Source organism: Notothenia coriiceps, unplaced genomic scaffold (assembly GCF_000735185.1).
Source record: "Notothenia coriiceps isolate Sejong01 unplaced genomic scaffold, NC01 NC01_scaffold00034924, whole genome shotgun sequence".
In the NCBI taxonomy this organism is placed as follows: domain Eukaryota; kingdom Metazoa; phylum Chordata; class Actinopteri; order Perciformes; family Nototheniidae; genus Notothenia; species Notothenia coriiceps.
The window spans coordinates 1-15,476 of NW_011367625.1; the positions used below are offsets into that span (position 1 = coordinate 1).

Genomic DNA, 15,476 nt, shown 5'->3' on the forward strand with positions numbered 1-15,476 from the left:
TCTGTTTGGTGTTTCAGCCAATCAGAGAGAGGTTCTGGATATATCTGAGACCTGTGATATATTGATGAAAAACAGTATAATAGGGGACCTTTAATCCAGTAGTACAGTACGCTGTCAGGGACTATAATGACCGTTGCTAAGGAGGATCAAGAAAGAGAAAGGAAAAGAGGTTAAATGACGGAGCGCTGGACGTCAGATAAATGAGCAGAAGAAGGCAGACAGGAAGTGAACACTAACTGGAACACGGTATGGGCTCTGCAGTGTTTAAGGACGAGTCATAATGAACCCCTTTTTTCATATCGTCAATGCATGCCAAAGTTATAGAAATGACAGAACCTGAACGCAGCATCATGTCCTGTCCTTCAGTTTGAACACAATGAGAATATAACAGACTCATTATCAGATCCAGTCATTAGGCGGATCTGCCTCCAGATGGCCGGCCTGCAGCGAGCCTCTACAGATGGAGGAAGGTCACATTCAGCCTCCTATTTCTCACCAACACTTCCCTTACTTACTCTGCTCCTCTTCACGCCCTCATTTCACTTTAAATAGAAACTGCAGAAACACCTCAGTGGAAGAAACAGCTTTTCAACAGCCGAGGGGAACGATGAATCATATGTTTTTATATCAAATTAACGGAGGAATGTTTTTTCTCTCTTACAGCCGACTTTGGTCTTTCCAAAATCATCGATGATCAGGTGACCATGAAGACGGTCTGTGGCACGCCGGGCTACTGCGGTTAGTTTATCTGTCTACTTTAAAGAGTTCTCTCCTGCTGATGTTCAGGTGTATATCAGTATTGAGTGTCTCTACTTTAAAGAGTCCTCTCCTGCTGATGTTCAGGTGTATATCAGTATATAGTATCTCTACTTTAAAGAGTCCTCTCCTGCTGATGTTCAGGTGTATATCAGTACCCTGGCCAGAATCCAATCTGAAAATGAAACACTATGAAGTCAAAATGATCGCTTGTGAGGAAAAAGTGTTAATATTCAGGAATGGCTTCTTGTTCCTCAGATTGGTGCAGAGAGTCCTTATCTGCTGGTGGCTCACGCCTACACCCGTTACCTGGGCGACCTGTCAGGGGGTCAGGTGCTGGGGAAGATTACCCAGAAGTCCTTGGGACTGAGCAGTAAAGATGGACTGTCGTTCTTCTCGTTCCCCGGAGTCAGCAGCCCTCATCGCTTCAAACAGCTGTTCAGGAGCCGAATGAACAGCATCGAGCTGACGGAGGAGGGGAGGGAGGAGATGCTGAGGGAGGCGAACAACTCCTTCCTGCTCAACATCCAGGTGAGGGGAAGGGTGATGTTCAGGTGTATATTAGTGTGTAGTGTCTCTACTTTAAAGAGTCCTCTCCTGCTGATGTTCAGGTGTATATCAGTATGTAGTGTCTCTACTTTAAAGAGTCCTCTCCTGCTGATGTTCAGGTGTATATCAGTATGTAGTGTCTCTACTTTAAAGAGTCCTCTCCTGCTCATGTTCAGGTGTATATCAGTATGTAGTGTCTCTACTTTAAAGAGTCCTCTCCTGCTGATGTTCAGGTGTATTTCAGTATGTAGTGTCTCTACTTTAAAGAGTCCTCTCCTGCTGATGTTCAGGTGTATATCAGTATGTAGTGTCTCTACTTTAAAGAGTCCTCTCCTGCTGATGTTCAGGTGTATATCAGTATGTAGTGTCTCTACTTTAAAGAGTCCTCTCCTGCTGATGTTCAGGTGTATATCAGTATGTAGTGTCTCTACTTTAAAGAGTCCTCTCCTGCTGATGTTCAGGTGTATATCAGTATGTAGTGTCTCTACTTTAAAGAGTCCTCTCCTGCTGATGTTCAGGTGTATATCAGTATGTAGTGTCTCTACTTTAAAGAGTCCTCTCCTGCTGATGTTCAGGTGTATATCAGTATGTAGTGTCTCTACTTTAAAGAGTCCTCTCCTGCTGATGTTCAGGTGTATATCAGTATGTAGTGTCTCTACATGCCTCCATGCTTTAATGTTCAAAAAGCTCTTTATTTTTCTCATACTGCCTGTGCTGCAGCACCTTTTTTCACCCTCTGTCTGAAACAAGGGCCCAGTCTGCTCTGATTGGTTAGCTGGTCGGCTCTGTTGTGATTGGTCAACCGCCTAGAGATCTCCCGCCCCTTAGCCTATCACGTAGGAGCACTAGCCAATAGAAGTGCGAGAGTTACATATAGATGTCATTATGTTATGGAAGTAAACAAAGGGGTCCAATGGAGGCTGTTCAGACAGGGGGGGGAGTGTGGGAGAGAAACTCTATGGAATTTTAGCCTCTGCAGACCATTAACATTAAAACGATATAACACACTACAGGAAAGGTAAAACCCCACCCAAAAAGGAGTAAAGAGCCCCTTTAATTATGTAGTTCTTAGAAAACATCCACCATCTTGACGAAACATGTGCAGCCCGTTTCTCCTAATGGTAATGTTTCGGGCTGTTGAGGCGCGTTTGCCACCGTAGTTTTGTTTAACAAATCATTTGAATTCATGTTTTAGTTATTACAATTGTAACTAACAGCGTCTCTGTGCGTGCTTTTTGTAAATGTGTTGTTCACCTTACCTCAGGTGACTAAAGAGAGGATAGGTTTAAGATAGACCACTTCTTCCCAATTGCCTTCTGCTAATCTCACACCCCCAGTTTACTTTAACTCGGCCCCAACGATGATAGTCAGAATCAGAATCTGAAAATCTTTATACAGAGGGGAAATGTTCATTGTTAAAGCAAAAGTGAACAGCCAAAAATAGCAAAATATTAATTAAGAGGCATGAATAAAATATTAAAGATAAAAATAGAAATTACACAAATTAAAAATTACAAAAATACACATCAGAAGTACCAGTAACAGTATTTTTTAGTTGAAGTACCGTATCATATCAGCTGGAGATGTGTTCAATGACCTGTGTTGTTGCTTTGATGTCCGACAGCGGCTGCAGCGATGCGTTCACTGTACCCGCTGCTCTGTGGGATTTCACATTACTCTCAGTTGGAGCTTCTGTCGGCCATCTGGCATCTAACGGGCTCTTCTCTCTCTCTACACCCGTAGCTCCGGAGATCCTGCGAGGGAACGCGTACGGCCCCGAGGTGGACATGTGGTCGGTGGGCGTCATCCTCTACATCCTGTGAGTCCGATCACACCACACACATCAGAGACATTAGGATTCATCACTCCGTCTGTCTCAGAACATGGATTTTATTAGTTTATTTATTTTATTAGTCACCTATTATGCAAAATCCACTTGTGTCCCCTCTGTGTATAGAGATTCTGAAAGTTTCAGGAAAAAAGATTCTCTCTCTTTTAGTCCTGATCCATTTCTATAAAAACCTGTCTGAAAATGAGCTGATCAGATTTTGGCCACTTTATTAGGTCATAACGATTTTTTGGCTTGTGTAACCATTAGCCAATCAGCAACCAAGGTAAGGTAGGCTTCGGTCGCTATGGTAACATCACCCATTTTATACCAGAGAAACTTTAATAACAGCGTTGTGATGCCAAACAGCGTCAATTCAGACTGACTCACATTCACTTTTGGGGAATTGGGGATATGTATCAGCTGCTTGTGTGACAGTCGGACAGTGAATGCTTTACAGCCGTGTGAGCACTAACCCGGAGCTAACGGGAGAATAAAGAAGAGCAGCACTGCAGCGGTCGGTACATGCCGCTGAAACACATTAATAAACAATTAACCACGGCACTCTGGAGAAAAGTATACGGTTGGAGAAGTCGTTATTTAATTTAATCTGGCTTCGTATGATTAAAATAACACGATCATCGAGCCGAAGCAGTCCCCCGTTGTTGTTGTTGTTGTTGTTTTGAGCGCCGTTACGCCGTTGGGGAGAAAATCAGCGACGTTCCGAACCAGAAAAGCACTAGTACGGAGCTAAAACGGGAACCTTGTTGGTGTGAAAGCCCTCCTAGAGCACTATTGTGTTCTTTGTAACCAAATCTCTCTCAGAGGGGCGTGGCGAGTGGCTCCTTATTTTCATCTAAAGTAACAGACAGAGAATCAGCACTTTTGAAACAGGGCTGAAACAGAGGGGATTATGGGTAATGCTACAATGATCTGTTTGGTGTTTCAGCCAATCAGAGACAGGTTTTGTATATATCTGATACCTATAATATATTGATGAAAAACAGTATGATAGGGGACCTTTAAGAGGGACAGTGCACATTAATTAACATTACAAATAACCGATGCATCATAATTCTCATTACCATTGAAAAATATGTTAAATTATGTGTTTGGGTTTCACTGTCTGTCTCATAACAGTGATTGTATTGGTTTAATTAAGAGGGACACATTAATTAACATCAAAAAATAACAATTGTGATTGTTTTGGCTGATATTTCAATATCCATATACAGTAATTCACAATATTGCAAGGATTTTCGCATCATAATTCTCATTACTATTGAAAAATATATTCAATTATTAGTGTGTAATTTATTTAAGAGGATCTGTCCCAAACAAAAGTGTTTTTTTAAATGTCTTTCGAATACAATTTGTAGCTTGGAATATCTCTTAATTTTGCAACTATACTCTATATATTTGGCTATAAATGCACCAGAGATATTATATTATCATCTGAATTATCTAGACAGATGTGTTATTGTTCAATAAGAGTATAATAGGGGACCTTTAAGACATGCAACATAGAGACTCACAATACGAAGACATGCTAATTTCCTATTGCCTTCGTTCCCCCCCCTTACTTTGGTGTTCGCGGTCAAAATTGACCGGTCCTGTTATAACTGCTATTACATGAACACAAAAACCATTAATCATCACCAAATTTCATTTAACACCCTTTCAAACTTTAAATATTGTATTGATAAGAAAACAAACATGAAATAGCAGCAATATGGGGACAGCAGTACAGACACAGAGGACAGTCTAATGAATATTTATTTTGCGCTGACAGATCTCAGTACTAATGTGAAACACAGCTTCCTGTTTATCAATTTCCTCAGACATGAACTGGGTGTGTTAATGGAGACTACAAATGGGTTTACTGTCGATAACGACTTAATGTCGGCGTACAGGCGGAAATGTTCTGATCACTCAGTTTTAATGTCACAGAAGCCCAGAGAGTCAGATGAGAAAAAAATGAAATCTGGTTGCTGGATAATCTTTTTTAATTCCTTTTAAAGAAAACTGTAAAAATTGAATAAAGGAACTTTTTGTGTTTTTATTTTTGTAGTACTCGTTTCGGCCACAAGAGGGTAGAGTGCACCACTACCCCATGATAAGAATATTACATGTCAATTCTATAGAGCAACGGTTTCTAACCTTTTTCAACTCGGGGCCCACTTAAGAATCACATTTTTTTTCCCGGCCCACATTCAACCATAAACCATACGGAGGCTAAATAAAGTTCTGATTGGTCGATTCAGAACATGTGACACGTTGTTAATCCAGTAGAACAGACCGCTGTCAAGGACTGTAATGAGCGTTGCTAAGGAGGATCAAGAAAGAGAAAGGAAAAGAGGTTAAAATAACACAAATCATAATGTTTTGCAAAAAGAACAATTATTTGGCGGCCCACTTGCAGTGCCTTCGCGGACCACTAGGGGGCCTCGGCCCACAGGTTGGGAACCGCTGCTATAGAGCTTTGTTAAATACTAGGAGGCACTTTACCAAAAAACAACATTTTAAACAAGCTTACAAACAAACAAGATGCAATAAAATTAATCAGAATAGAAAAATAAACATAATTTAGAGTATAGCAGAAACAAGCAGATCAAAAAACTGAAGATTAGCATTGATTTTTATACATACATTTATACAAACAGAAAGACGTGTCAGCTGAATTTCCCAAAATGCCATTAACTTGTGTTTAAAATGCATGAAAAATTAAAACTTACCCGAAAGAAAACATGAATGCTTTTTAGTATTTAGAGCCTCTTGTGGCCCAAAATGGGTATTACAATAACCAACGCTTTAAAAAAGGTGATCCGGCAAAACATTTTATTCACCTGCTCAAAAGCCATAAACGCAGAAGAGAAAGACTTAGAAAATGGATCAACACATTTATTTCTGACTTGCCATATTATCCGTAAAATGTGGTATAACTGTGACATTTGTAAAGTCATTCAGCGATTGTCTGAGCCACAAGTAACATATTGAAAGCAGTTATATCATGAACTGTACTTCCTGTTCTCCAGACTCTGTGGGTTCGAGCCCTTCTTCGACCCGAGAGGAGATCAGTACATGTACAGCCGAATCCTCAACTGCGACTACGAGTTTGTGTCTCCGTGGTGGGACGACGTGTCCCTCAACGCCAAGGATCTGGTGAGTTCCTCCTCTGGACATTTGCTGACATTTTGCATATTTTTCAGTTCATTTTTTTTGTCTTTTTGGTCATTTTGAGTCTCTTTTAGTGACATTTTGTAATTTAAATCGTTATTGTCACATTACACATGGCAATAACAACAACAACAACAACATTACAATCATGTAACAAAAGGCCAGCAAAGCAATACAAAAATTAAAATAAAATAAAAAGCTAAGGATATGTCTTCATGTTATTATATTCTTGAAGATACCTGTAACTATTGTTCTAGTCAATTGTCTTTGTTTCGAGTTTTGAATAGAGTCCATTTTTCCACTTTCTGTTGAGTTGTATTTCAAGTCAGTTTTTCCATCAACAATATTTCTTCCACAATTGTTACCCATTGGTTTTTCGTTGGGGGTGCTTCACTTGGACCTGGTTTAAATGACCCTGTTTATCTGCCTGCAGGTCAGTAAGCTGATCGTCCTCGACCCTCACAAGCGTCTCAGTGTGCGGGAAGCCCTGCAGCACCCATGGGTGCTCGGAAAAGCCGCCCGCTTCTCTCACATGGACACCGCCCAGAGGAAACTACTGGAGTTTAACGCTCGCCGCAAACTTAAGGTGAGGTCTTGGAAGAAGCGAAAAACAGCAAAGAGTTAAAATCCAACTCTTTACGTACATACTGTCTGTGTGAAGATGAAGTGTGTGTGTTAAATAATTCCTCTTGTTCATTAAGCTTCAACAGTGTTTAGACTTTAAGAAAAGGTAAAGATATTGGCGTAATTTCTTTCAATTGTGGGGTCAGTAATAGCTTTGGTCAAAAAAGTGAGCTTGTCACATTTTCACATTATGGTCGATAATCAGTTATCAATAGGCGCGTTCACACCGCAGTACTTTTCCCACAAAGGTTCATGAGAACTTAGTTCATGAAAACTCTTTAGTTCCCTCTCCAGAATGGAAGTAGTCATCACATACAGAGCATCAACTAGTTCCTGAACAGTGTCCTTCACATGCTGATATCCAAGAGAGGGAGTTCCACAGTCACAAGATGGAGGAATAGAAAGCAGTATTCAATGTTTACTTCAGATTAGCTCCACGTCAGAAATGATCATGCTTGTCATATGTCTCTCTCCATAGAGGCTGAATCATCATGTTAATCACATAGCTATCATATGCCTCAAACAGTCCTGATCAGACATCCTGTCATGTTCACAGCTACAGTTGGGATACCTTTTGTATCATGTTACTCTGATATTGGAAGAGTACGTTCAGTGTTTTACAAACAGTGTATTTCTGTCAACAGGCTGCCATGAAGGCCGTAGTGGCCACCAGTCGGATGCACGAGAGCTCGCGGCGTCGCACCGACAGCTGTGAGATCCCGGGCTCAGGGACGTCGAGGCAGAGCAGCATGCAGCAAGACCCGCCTCCAGAGTCCACAAGCCCCTCCCCCGCTGATGAAGAAGCCCCGCCTCCAGACCAGGACGACGAATCAAAGCCCTCCGACCAAAGTGCCCTCACCCCGTCTCCTCCATGCACCCCAGAGCCCCCCCCCAGCTCTGAAGCCACGACCACGGGCCCCGCCCCAACGCCAACAGGCCCCTCCCCCACACCCACAGGCCCCACCCCTATCAGGCCACCTCTCCGTGTCGATGGTATTCGACAGGCGTCCGTCATCCCCAAAACGATGCTAGTTCAGCCCCGCCTGCAGCAGAAAAGCTTCTCATTGGTCGAGCCCAGTTCCAAGGTTGACGCCACACTGACCACGGCTTCAAGTCCCAGCAGCCTCAGCAACGGCTTCATGCCGGGGGCGGAGCCTGCCAGTAAGACCGCCCCCTGCCAGTGATCACATATCGCTTTTAGAAAAACTTAACTTCATCTTCCTCTTCTCTAAAAACATCTCAAATCACTTAAAGGGACCAAATGAACCTAAAGCTTCGGTTACAAACGGAGCTAACGTTTAACATTAAACTTCCATATCTGCAGCTACGCTAACGTGCTAACAGATACACTTAAGGGTTTGTTGGGTGTTTTCGCAGCCAGGACAGTTGGTCAGTCTTCATTGTTGAGCTGCTGGTTTTTAGTAAAGAGGCTGGACATGATTCAAGGATAGCACTAGTTCCAAGGGACTTACGAGTTACTCAAGCTAGGCAAGAACATTGGCCTTTTAGGTCGTTATATGGAACCTTGGATTGTGGGAGAATATGACAAGAAAATCCCTTTAGGGATATTCTCTGAGGTTAAAGTGGTCAATTAATGAGAATAAACACATTTATGAGAAAACTACATTTGAAAACTATTCTGGATCATACATTTCTGAGCAAAGTGAAGATCCGACTTTGCAAAGTGAAGCCATGTGGATCTTCGACAAAAAAATAAACCATAGTTCCTTAAATTTTTGACTTAAATCTCAGAGAATTTGGAAAAAATGTTCATGCAAATGTAGAGTTTGATCTCAGAGACCATTTTTCTTGGAAATGTGTGCTCTCTTTATTAATTTAAATATTTTAACCTAGCATGTTAATGGGAAACCGACAATAAATCAGTTTGGCCTGTACTTAAATGCCAATTAAAACAACAATTTCTTTGATAGTAAGAAGTTCAGACGTAGTCTAGATGTGGTTAGCCTAGCTTAGCATAAATACTGGAAGCAGTGGAAAACAGCTCAAACACCTACCAACACCTCAGTAGCTCAACCACATATCTTGTTTGTCTCTATAATAAGTGGTAGCGACCTTTCAATCATAAGGCCGCTCCTTTATCGTCTACTTTACTCTAAATGGGACCGTCATTTAAAAAATAAACATCATGCTGTATTAATAAACACTAGAAACTAGCGGTTTGAACCATAAACTCATTAAGAAAATCTTTACTGGGATCATTTAAGTAAGAGGCAAGGTCATTTTCTCATAGGCTCTCATAGACACTTTTCAGAACCAGAAAGGTTGCCCCCTGCTGGTTATTAGAGAGTGTGATTTGAGGTGCTTCCATTAAGGCTTTACTTTTGAGACTTTAAGGCTCTTTGTTTACACAGTCTTAGGTTTGATCCGCACAAAAACAGAAATGTAAAACCAGAGGCACTGGGCGGATGGATACAATGAAGAAATAGTTCTGACTCGTACTTGAAATGGGACAAACAGAGACTTCTTCCTCTTTTGGAAACAGAAGGTGACTTTTTCCTCGAATGCTCAGGACGGAGCTGATTGTATTTTATTATTAAACACATGCCTGCATGGACACGGGTGTGAAGGACGAGGAGAAACAGAGCAGCTTCTGCATCTCTTTGAGTGTCGGGGCAGCTTCAGACAAAGAGACTCTGAGAAAAGTTTGAAGAGACGATCTGCTTTCTTTTTTAAAAGTCCTTTCTACTCTTTACTGGCGATTCCCGCTGGATTTATTCTGCGGCCGAATGAGTAGATAGACCCGGTGTTTATTTCAGTGACGTGTCGTGTTAGTGAGTAAAACGCAGTGTTGTTTACACTTTTATCAGCAGTGGTGATGATGATCTCCTGTTTGCACTGTACATAGTTTGGTTTTAAGATTATATCTGAAAACTTTACCGCCCGACCAGAGACACAATCAGTGTTCAAACCCCCCCCCCCAAAAAAAATATTCAAAATTTGACTTTCGCCATTAAAGGGTATATTTGAACCTGGAAACTATTTGCCCATGTTTTCATGTTTAAATGTATAATGGGGACAGCAATTCTAGATATTAGTCCAGTATTGATCAAGAGTGCTGCAGCCAGGCAATGAAATCCTATCAGGAAATTAATCACCGTCAAATTAAATCCATTTCAAGTTTGTTTTAAACATTTTGGAAATAAATAAATAAAGATTAAATTCTTACATTTAATAATATTTTGGGGTTTCCTGTAGGTTTTTGTGCATGTATATAAATGTTTAAAGCAAAATTGGGATAGACACAATTACAAATAGACCGGGGGGAAAGGGTCTAATTTCTCTGTATGGGTCCTTTCCCTAATGTTGTCAAATATTCTTAGACATCTTGCTCTGGCAGGGGCAAAAACAAGCACTTTTAGTGGAAATTGACGGTGACAGTGATCAATAACATTGCAACCCATTTCGTAGCTTCAGTCTGCAAATTAACAAAAAAAATTCCTCCCAAAGACATAACAACGTGGTGAGATAAGGTCCAAGTTGAAGAACCAAAGTAAACCTTTCAATGAAACCCTTTGGACTACACGTTCTACCTCTCTTTGTACAGGGGCTTCAAAAATAATAATAAAGATAATCAGACTGGAAAGAAATCAATCTTGAACCCACCAGAAACAAAAACACACAAAACTACGGTGGCCAGGACGGACCAAACTGAAGTAAAGGTTCTCTGCCACCAAATAAAATGCTCAATTTGAAAGAAAATCTCTTTAAAGAGGAACCAGCCCTCCCAAAAATGGAGCCCAAAAAGTCCTGGAAACACGTTTTTATTTTGGGTGGAAAAGGACGCAGTTATTGTAATTCCTTATTACATTTTTTAAAATGTATTATGATGTTTATTATAAGATCCCATCATGTGGCTTTTCTCCATGGGTAGGGATTTTAGTTTAATGCAAATTCGCCCTGTAAAAAAACATACCACTTTCCATCTTGTAAATTCAACATCAAGTAAAGCCTTTGTAACATGAAATCTGTGTCAAATATTAACATGATGCTAAAGGTATATACGCTTTTTATTTACTAACACACTTGAGATTTCAATGGAGAAGAAAACTTTATCCTTAAAACTGTTTACATCATCCACTTAAAAAAACACTTAACATGATCTGTAATAATCAATTAGTAGATTTTAGGTCAATTTTATTAAATTTTCCTCCAGGTTTTGTGCACATTTTAAACACTTTTTTAAGACGTTATTGGGCAGAACAGCTCTGTGATTGGTTGTGAGTCAAAGTGGGCGTTTCTTGATCAAAGCTTTGAAGGTCTGACTGATGTGCAGTTTGGTTCCTCTGGTCAAAACGAGTCTTCTGCTGTAATAACTTCTTGCCAAATGAACTCACTGGATAACTATCTGTCATGGTAGAAAGCATGTACTCTGTATATTTGATTTACATATATACTCTTATGTAAAAACATGAATATTTTTGCTTCTCTTTATTCGGAGGGACAGTCCGGGGGCTGGAGGGTTAAACTGTGTTCATTGTTTTGTGTTTGCTGAGTGAACTCGTACCTCTTATTTTATTTTAAAGGATATAAGCTGACAGTGTGACAGCTGTTAACATGTGTATCTCTGCATGTATTATTTACTTTCTGTTGATCATATCAGATTAAAGACTCAGTTTGCCTCCTGCAGGACTCTGACTCTCAGGGGTTTTACATCACATGTACTGTAAAAGATAAATCAGTCTTATTCTTTCTTCTGGAGGAAACACAGAGACATGGACAGATTTCTGTTTACATCCCGGGTGGAGAAGACTCTAAGAGACAGATAAGAATACTAACATACACCAAATGACCAAAAAAAACAACACGAAGAGACATAAAAATCGAACTAATGCTTAAAAACTACAAAGAAATGCACAACAGCAATCCTGAGAGCTGCAAAAACGTAAAAAGACAAAAAATACTTGTCACCACATCTCCATCTAAAGAGGGCACAAAAATAGATTCAGAAATAACTCTAAAAATCAATCTAAGAAACACACAGTACAACAGCAAACAAAAAAAACCTCGTAAAAACAATGTAAAAATATAATAATCAAATAAACAAAAAAGCGCAAAACAGAAACAACATTGAAACGCAAATCAACTCAAAAACATTCAAAACGACCTCAACAAAAAGATTAAAAGATTTGACAGTCTTCAGCTTCAACACGTGCAGAGGCTGAGCCCAGGTGAGTGAGATGTTTTTTTACTTTTACAGGGGTATATTCAAAATATACACGTAAATATATATGTACACGCTCACAGCAAAAGCAGAAGTCATCTCTGTGTCCTTTGATGAACCCACCAACTGTTTAAGAGATTAATATTTGTATTCTTGTATTCATCAATCACGACATACTGCAGTCATTTAAGCGTTACAGTCATCAGCTGGTCCTTCGGTTTACAGCAGGGGTGTCCAAACTTTTTTCACCGAGGGCCACATACAGAAAAATATGCGAAGGGCTGGGCCGCTAGGTATATTGCCTCATAAGTTCTAAGTTAGAAAAATCAATCAAATTTTGGTAAATGATGGTTGATAATATTGATGAAAAAACACAGCTCTCCGTAGGGTTGCATTTATTGTGTTGGAATGTCATTCCTTAAAACAGGAGGCTCAGATATAATGAGAGGAAATATGAAGGGTTTATTTCAAGTTTGTTATGTAAATAAGTCATTGGGCTTTTTTCTTATCAACTAAGATATGTTAGAACATGTTTCCATCTTTAAATGGCTGAATGTATTTAAAGAGTGGACATATTAACACATGAATACTACTGTGTAATATATTTGTACATATAAATTTAAGAAGTACAATATAAGAAAAGCACAAGTTTTATTTGTGGGCCATATTCCATTATACTTTTTGAATTGGCTGAGAGCCGAGTTTGGACACCCCTGGTTTGCAGCTTTGTGTGTGTGTCCGGTCTGGGACTCGACCCGGTGACCTCTGAGTCTCCATCAGTCCTGTGAGCAGCGTTTCTCTGTGTAAACCAGCCCCTCTTGTACCATCCCACAACAGTACGTGGACCAGGACCTCCACTCTGCCGCCGGTACCTCCCACACTGCGGTGACACTGTAAGCCCCGCCCTCCTGTGACATCATCCGTGACACAATGGCGCCTGATGATGTCACTTCTGCGTCGTCGACCCACCACAGGACGTCCTGCCGAGGTGAGTTTAACCCGGTGAGGACGCAGACCAGAAGGTGAGGAGATCCGGGGTCCAGAGAGAAAGGGATGGACGATAACATCTGAACTGATGGAGCAGAACCTGCAGATAGACGTGGAGTAAGATAAGATAAGAAGTACTTTATTGATCCCAATTTGGGACATGTTTGTGTTGGAACAGCATAAAAAAGACATGGCAATGTACAACACAAATTAAGGAGACTAGAAATAAACAAGAAAGTAAAAAATATACATGTTGAATTTACACTTTTGTGGAAGAATTTCAAGATAAAAGGGGGTACATTTGAATCAACTATAGAAAATAATGACAATGGTCGGTGTGACGTCAAAATAAAACAGATTTCTAGGTGGAATAAACATTTGGCTTGTCAAAACTTCAAAAGATCAGGAAAAACATTTGTAATATCATGATTGATTGATTGTTATACAGATGATATGCAGATAAGTCTAGTATTGATGTCTTTCATTGTCTCTATAGCCGTGCTGAAATTGAGCGTATGATTTCCCCACCAGTCAAGAGGAAGTTGGCCTGTTAGTGACAGGAGCTCTATGAACTAAAAACGACCACAAAGAGACGTGAACGTAGTACAAATAGAAGCAAAACGAGCGCATAGAGAAGCGTCATGAGACTTAAGAGACATAAAACACCTTAAAGAGACACAAAATGACTCAAAATGACTCAAAACAAGAAGAAGAAGTAAAACAACTACAACAAGACATGAAATATGATAGAGACAAAAGATGATACACAACAACTACTAAAGAAGCAAAAAGGACACAGAATGACTACAAATAGTGACACAAGTGTATAATCCCATAACTTTCTTTTTACTGATTGTAATCTTTTTGAAATATTTTCATCCTCTCATTTCATCTTTAAAGTTTTGCATCGTACCTGCTGTCTTGTTCTGATGGTGAAGATGAAGCTCGTCTTCATCAGCGTCCACTAGCAGAAGAGTCCCATCACTGAAAACCATCGAGAACGAGACCGACTGTCGGCTGGGTCGAGAGCAAACAATCCAACATCTGCAGGAGGAAACAGATTGTTATTACAACCTCAGGAAACACTGAAACTTAAACTGAAAATTATTATTTATGTTTTTGTCTCACCGCAGGAGGACGATGAAGGTCAATGTTGTGTCCATCCTGAAGTCTCAGCGTTTATAAAGTCCTGGTGAAGGAGAATGACTGTAAAAATAAAAGTTATTGTAGTTGATATATGTTTTAAAATGTTTCTAAAGTCCTTATAATAATGTCAGAGTTCGTAATTCTTAAGATCTTAAGTTTTTATTTTACGTTTTTTGACCCAGGTTTCATAAAGAAGTCCACATGATGGCTTTCCTTAAATAAAAGTCCACATATTGTTGTTTTGAACTTAATTTAAGGTTCCCCAAATGATGTTTCTACTTTATTCTGAAGTCCTAAAGAAAGATATCAGTATGAGTATTTTAACTCCTCATAGAGATGTTTCAACAAAAGGCCATACTATGTTATTTGAATCTTTCAAAACCAGCAATTTTTCATTGTTTTGATGTTAGTTTAATGTCCTCAATAGAAGTTTTAAAGAAAAAGACATACCTTAGTTAATGGTCCTTGTATTCGCTGCTGCAGTCAGTCTGAAGTCTGCAGATCTGCTGTGTGTTAGTGAGACTTTTTTTAACGGGAAAGCATGAAAACTGTTGTTGCAGAACGGCAAACGTCTCCAGGGAGAAGCTGCTCTGGGATCAGACCGTTGGTTCAGTTGGTGAAGGACAGAAAAACAGGACATTTTTCTCACTAATGCTGTTGATCCGAAATTGTTGTTGGTGTCTGAGAAAAACAGGCATAATGTATCAGTAACACTCTGTAGTTCTTCCTGATGTCAAATCATTTTATTATTTAAAATATTCAGCTTTCATTAAATGTCTAATTTTACATGCGAAGAAAACATTTAAAATACTCATTAAGTTGATTGTACTAACTTGATTTTAATTATTTATGTAGATCCCATAATGCCTCATTTACTGTTTTAACATAAACTTTCAGAAAACTTTACATACAAATATAAGTTTTGGATCTTTGAATAGTTGCCTTTTTTAATCTATAATATCACTTTGATGTTGTTGTGTTTTCCAGTTTTAAATTTAGGCAAGGCAAGGCAAGTTTATATAGCACCTTTCAACACAAGGCAATTCAAGATGCTTTACAAAAATGAAAGACATTCAGACAGAAGTTCCACTTTACTGATGAACACAACGGCTCAGTTTCAATTAAAAGCAACGACATAAAGAAAAGTCTTCAGCCTTGATTTAAAAGTAGTCAGAGTTGTAGCGGACCTGCAGGTTTCTGGGAGTTTGTTCCAGATATTTATTATAG

General features: G+C 39.6%; 1 protein-coding gene across 1 annotated transcript; it reads left to right on the plus strand.

The window, feature by feature from the left end:
• The first annotated feature begins 653 nt into the window (after window positions 1–653).
• On the plus strand, window positions 654–11,584 carry LOC104962492 (calcium/calmodulin-dependent protein kinase type IV-like). The gene is made up of 5 exons (XM_010790922.1): window positions 654–738; window positions 3,049–3,124; window positions 6,169–6,295; window positions 6,744–6,896; window positions 7,579–11,584. The coding sequence occupies exons 1-5, from the start codon at window positions 705–707 to the stop codon at window positions 8,116–8,118; spliced, it is 930 nt and encodes a 309-aa protein (XP_010789224.1). The 5' UTR covers window positions 654–704; the 3' UTR covers window positions 8,119–11,584.
• The last annotated feature ends 3,892 nt before the right edge of the window (window positions 11,585–15,476 follow it).

Excerpts from the sequence above, each read along its gene's own strand:
- LOC104962492 (XM_010790922.1), top strand. The coding sequence starts at position 705 with ATGAAGACGGTCTGTGGCACGCCGGGCTACTGCG. Across the intron at positions 3,125-6,168 it reads GGCGTCATCCTCTACATCCT|ACTCTGTGGGTTCGAGCCCT; the intron begins GTGAGTCCGATC and ends CCTGTTCTCCAG. Across the intron at positions 6,296-6,743 it reads CCCTCAACGCCAAGGATCTG|GTCAGTAAGCTGATCGTCCT; the intron begins GTGAGTTCCTCC and ends ATCTGCCTGCAG.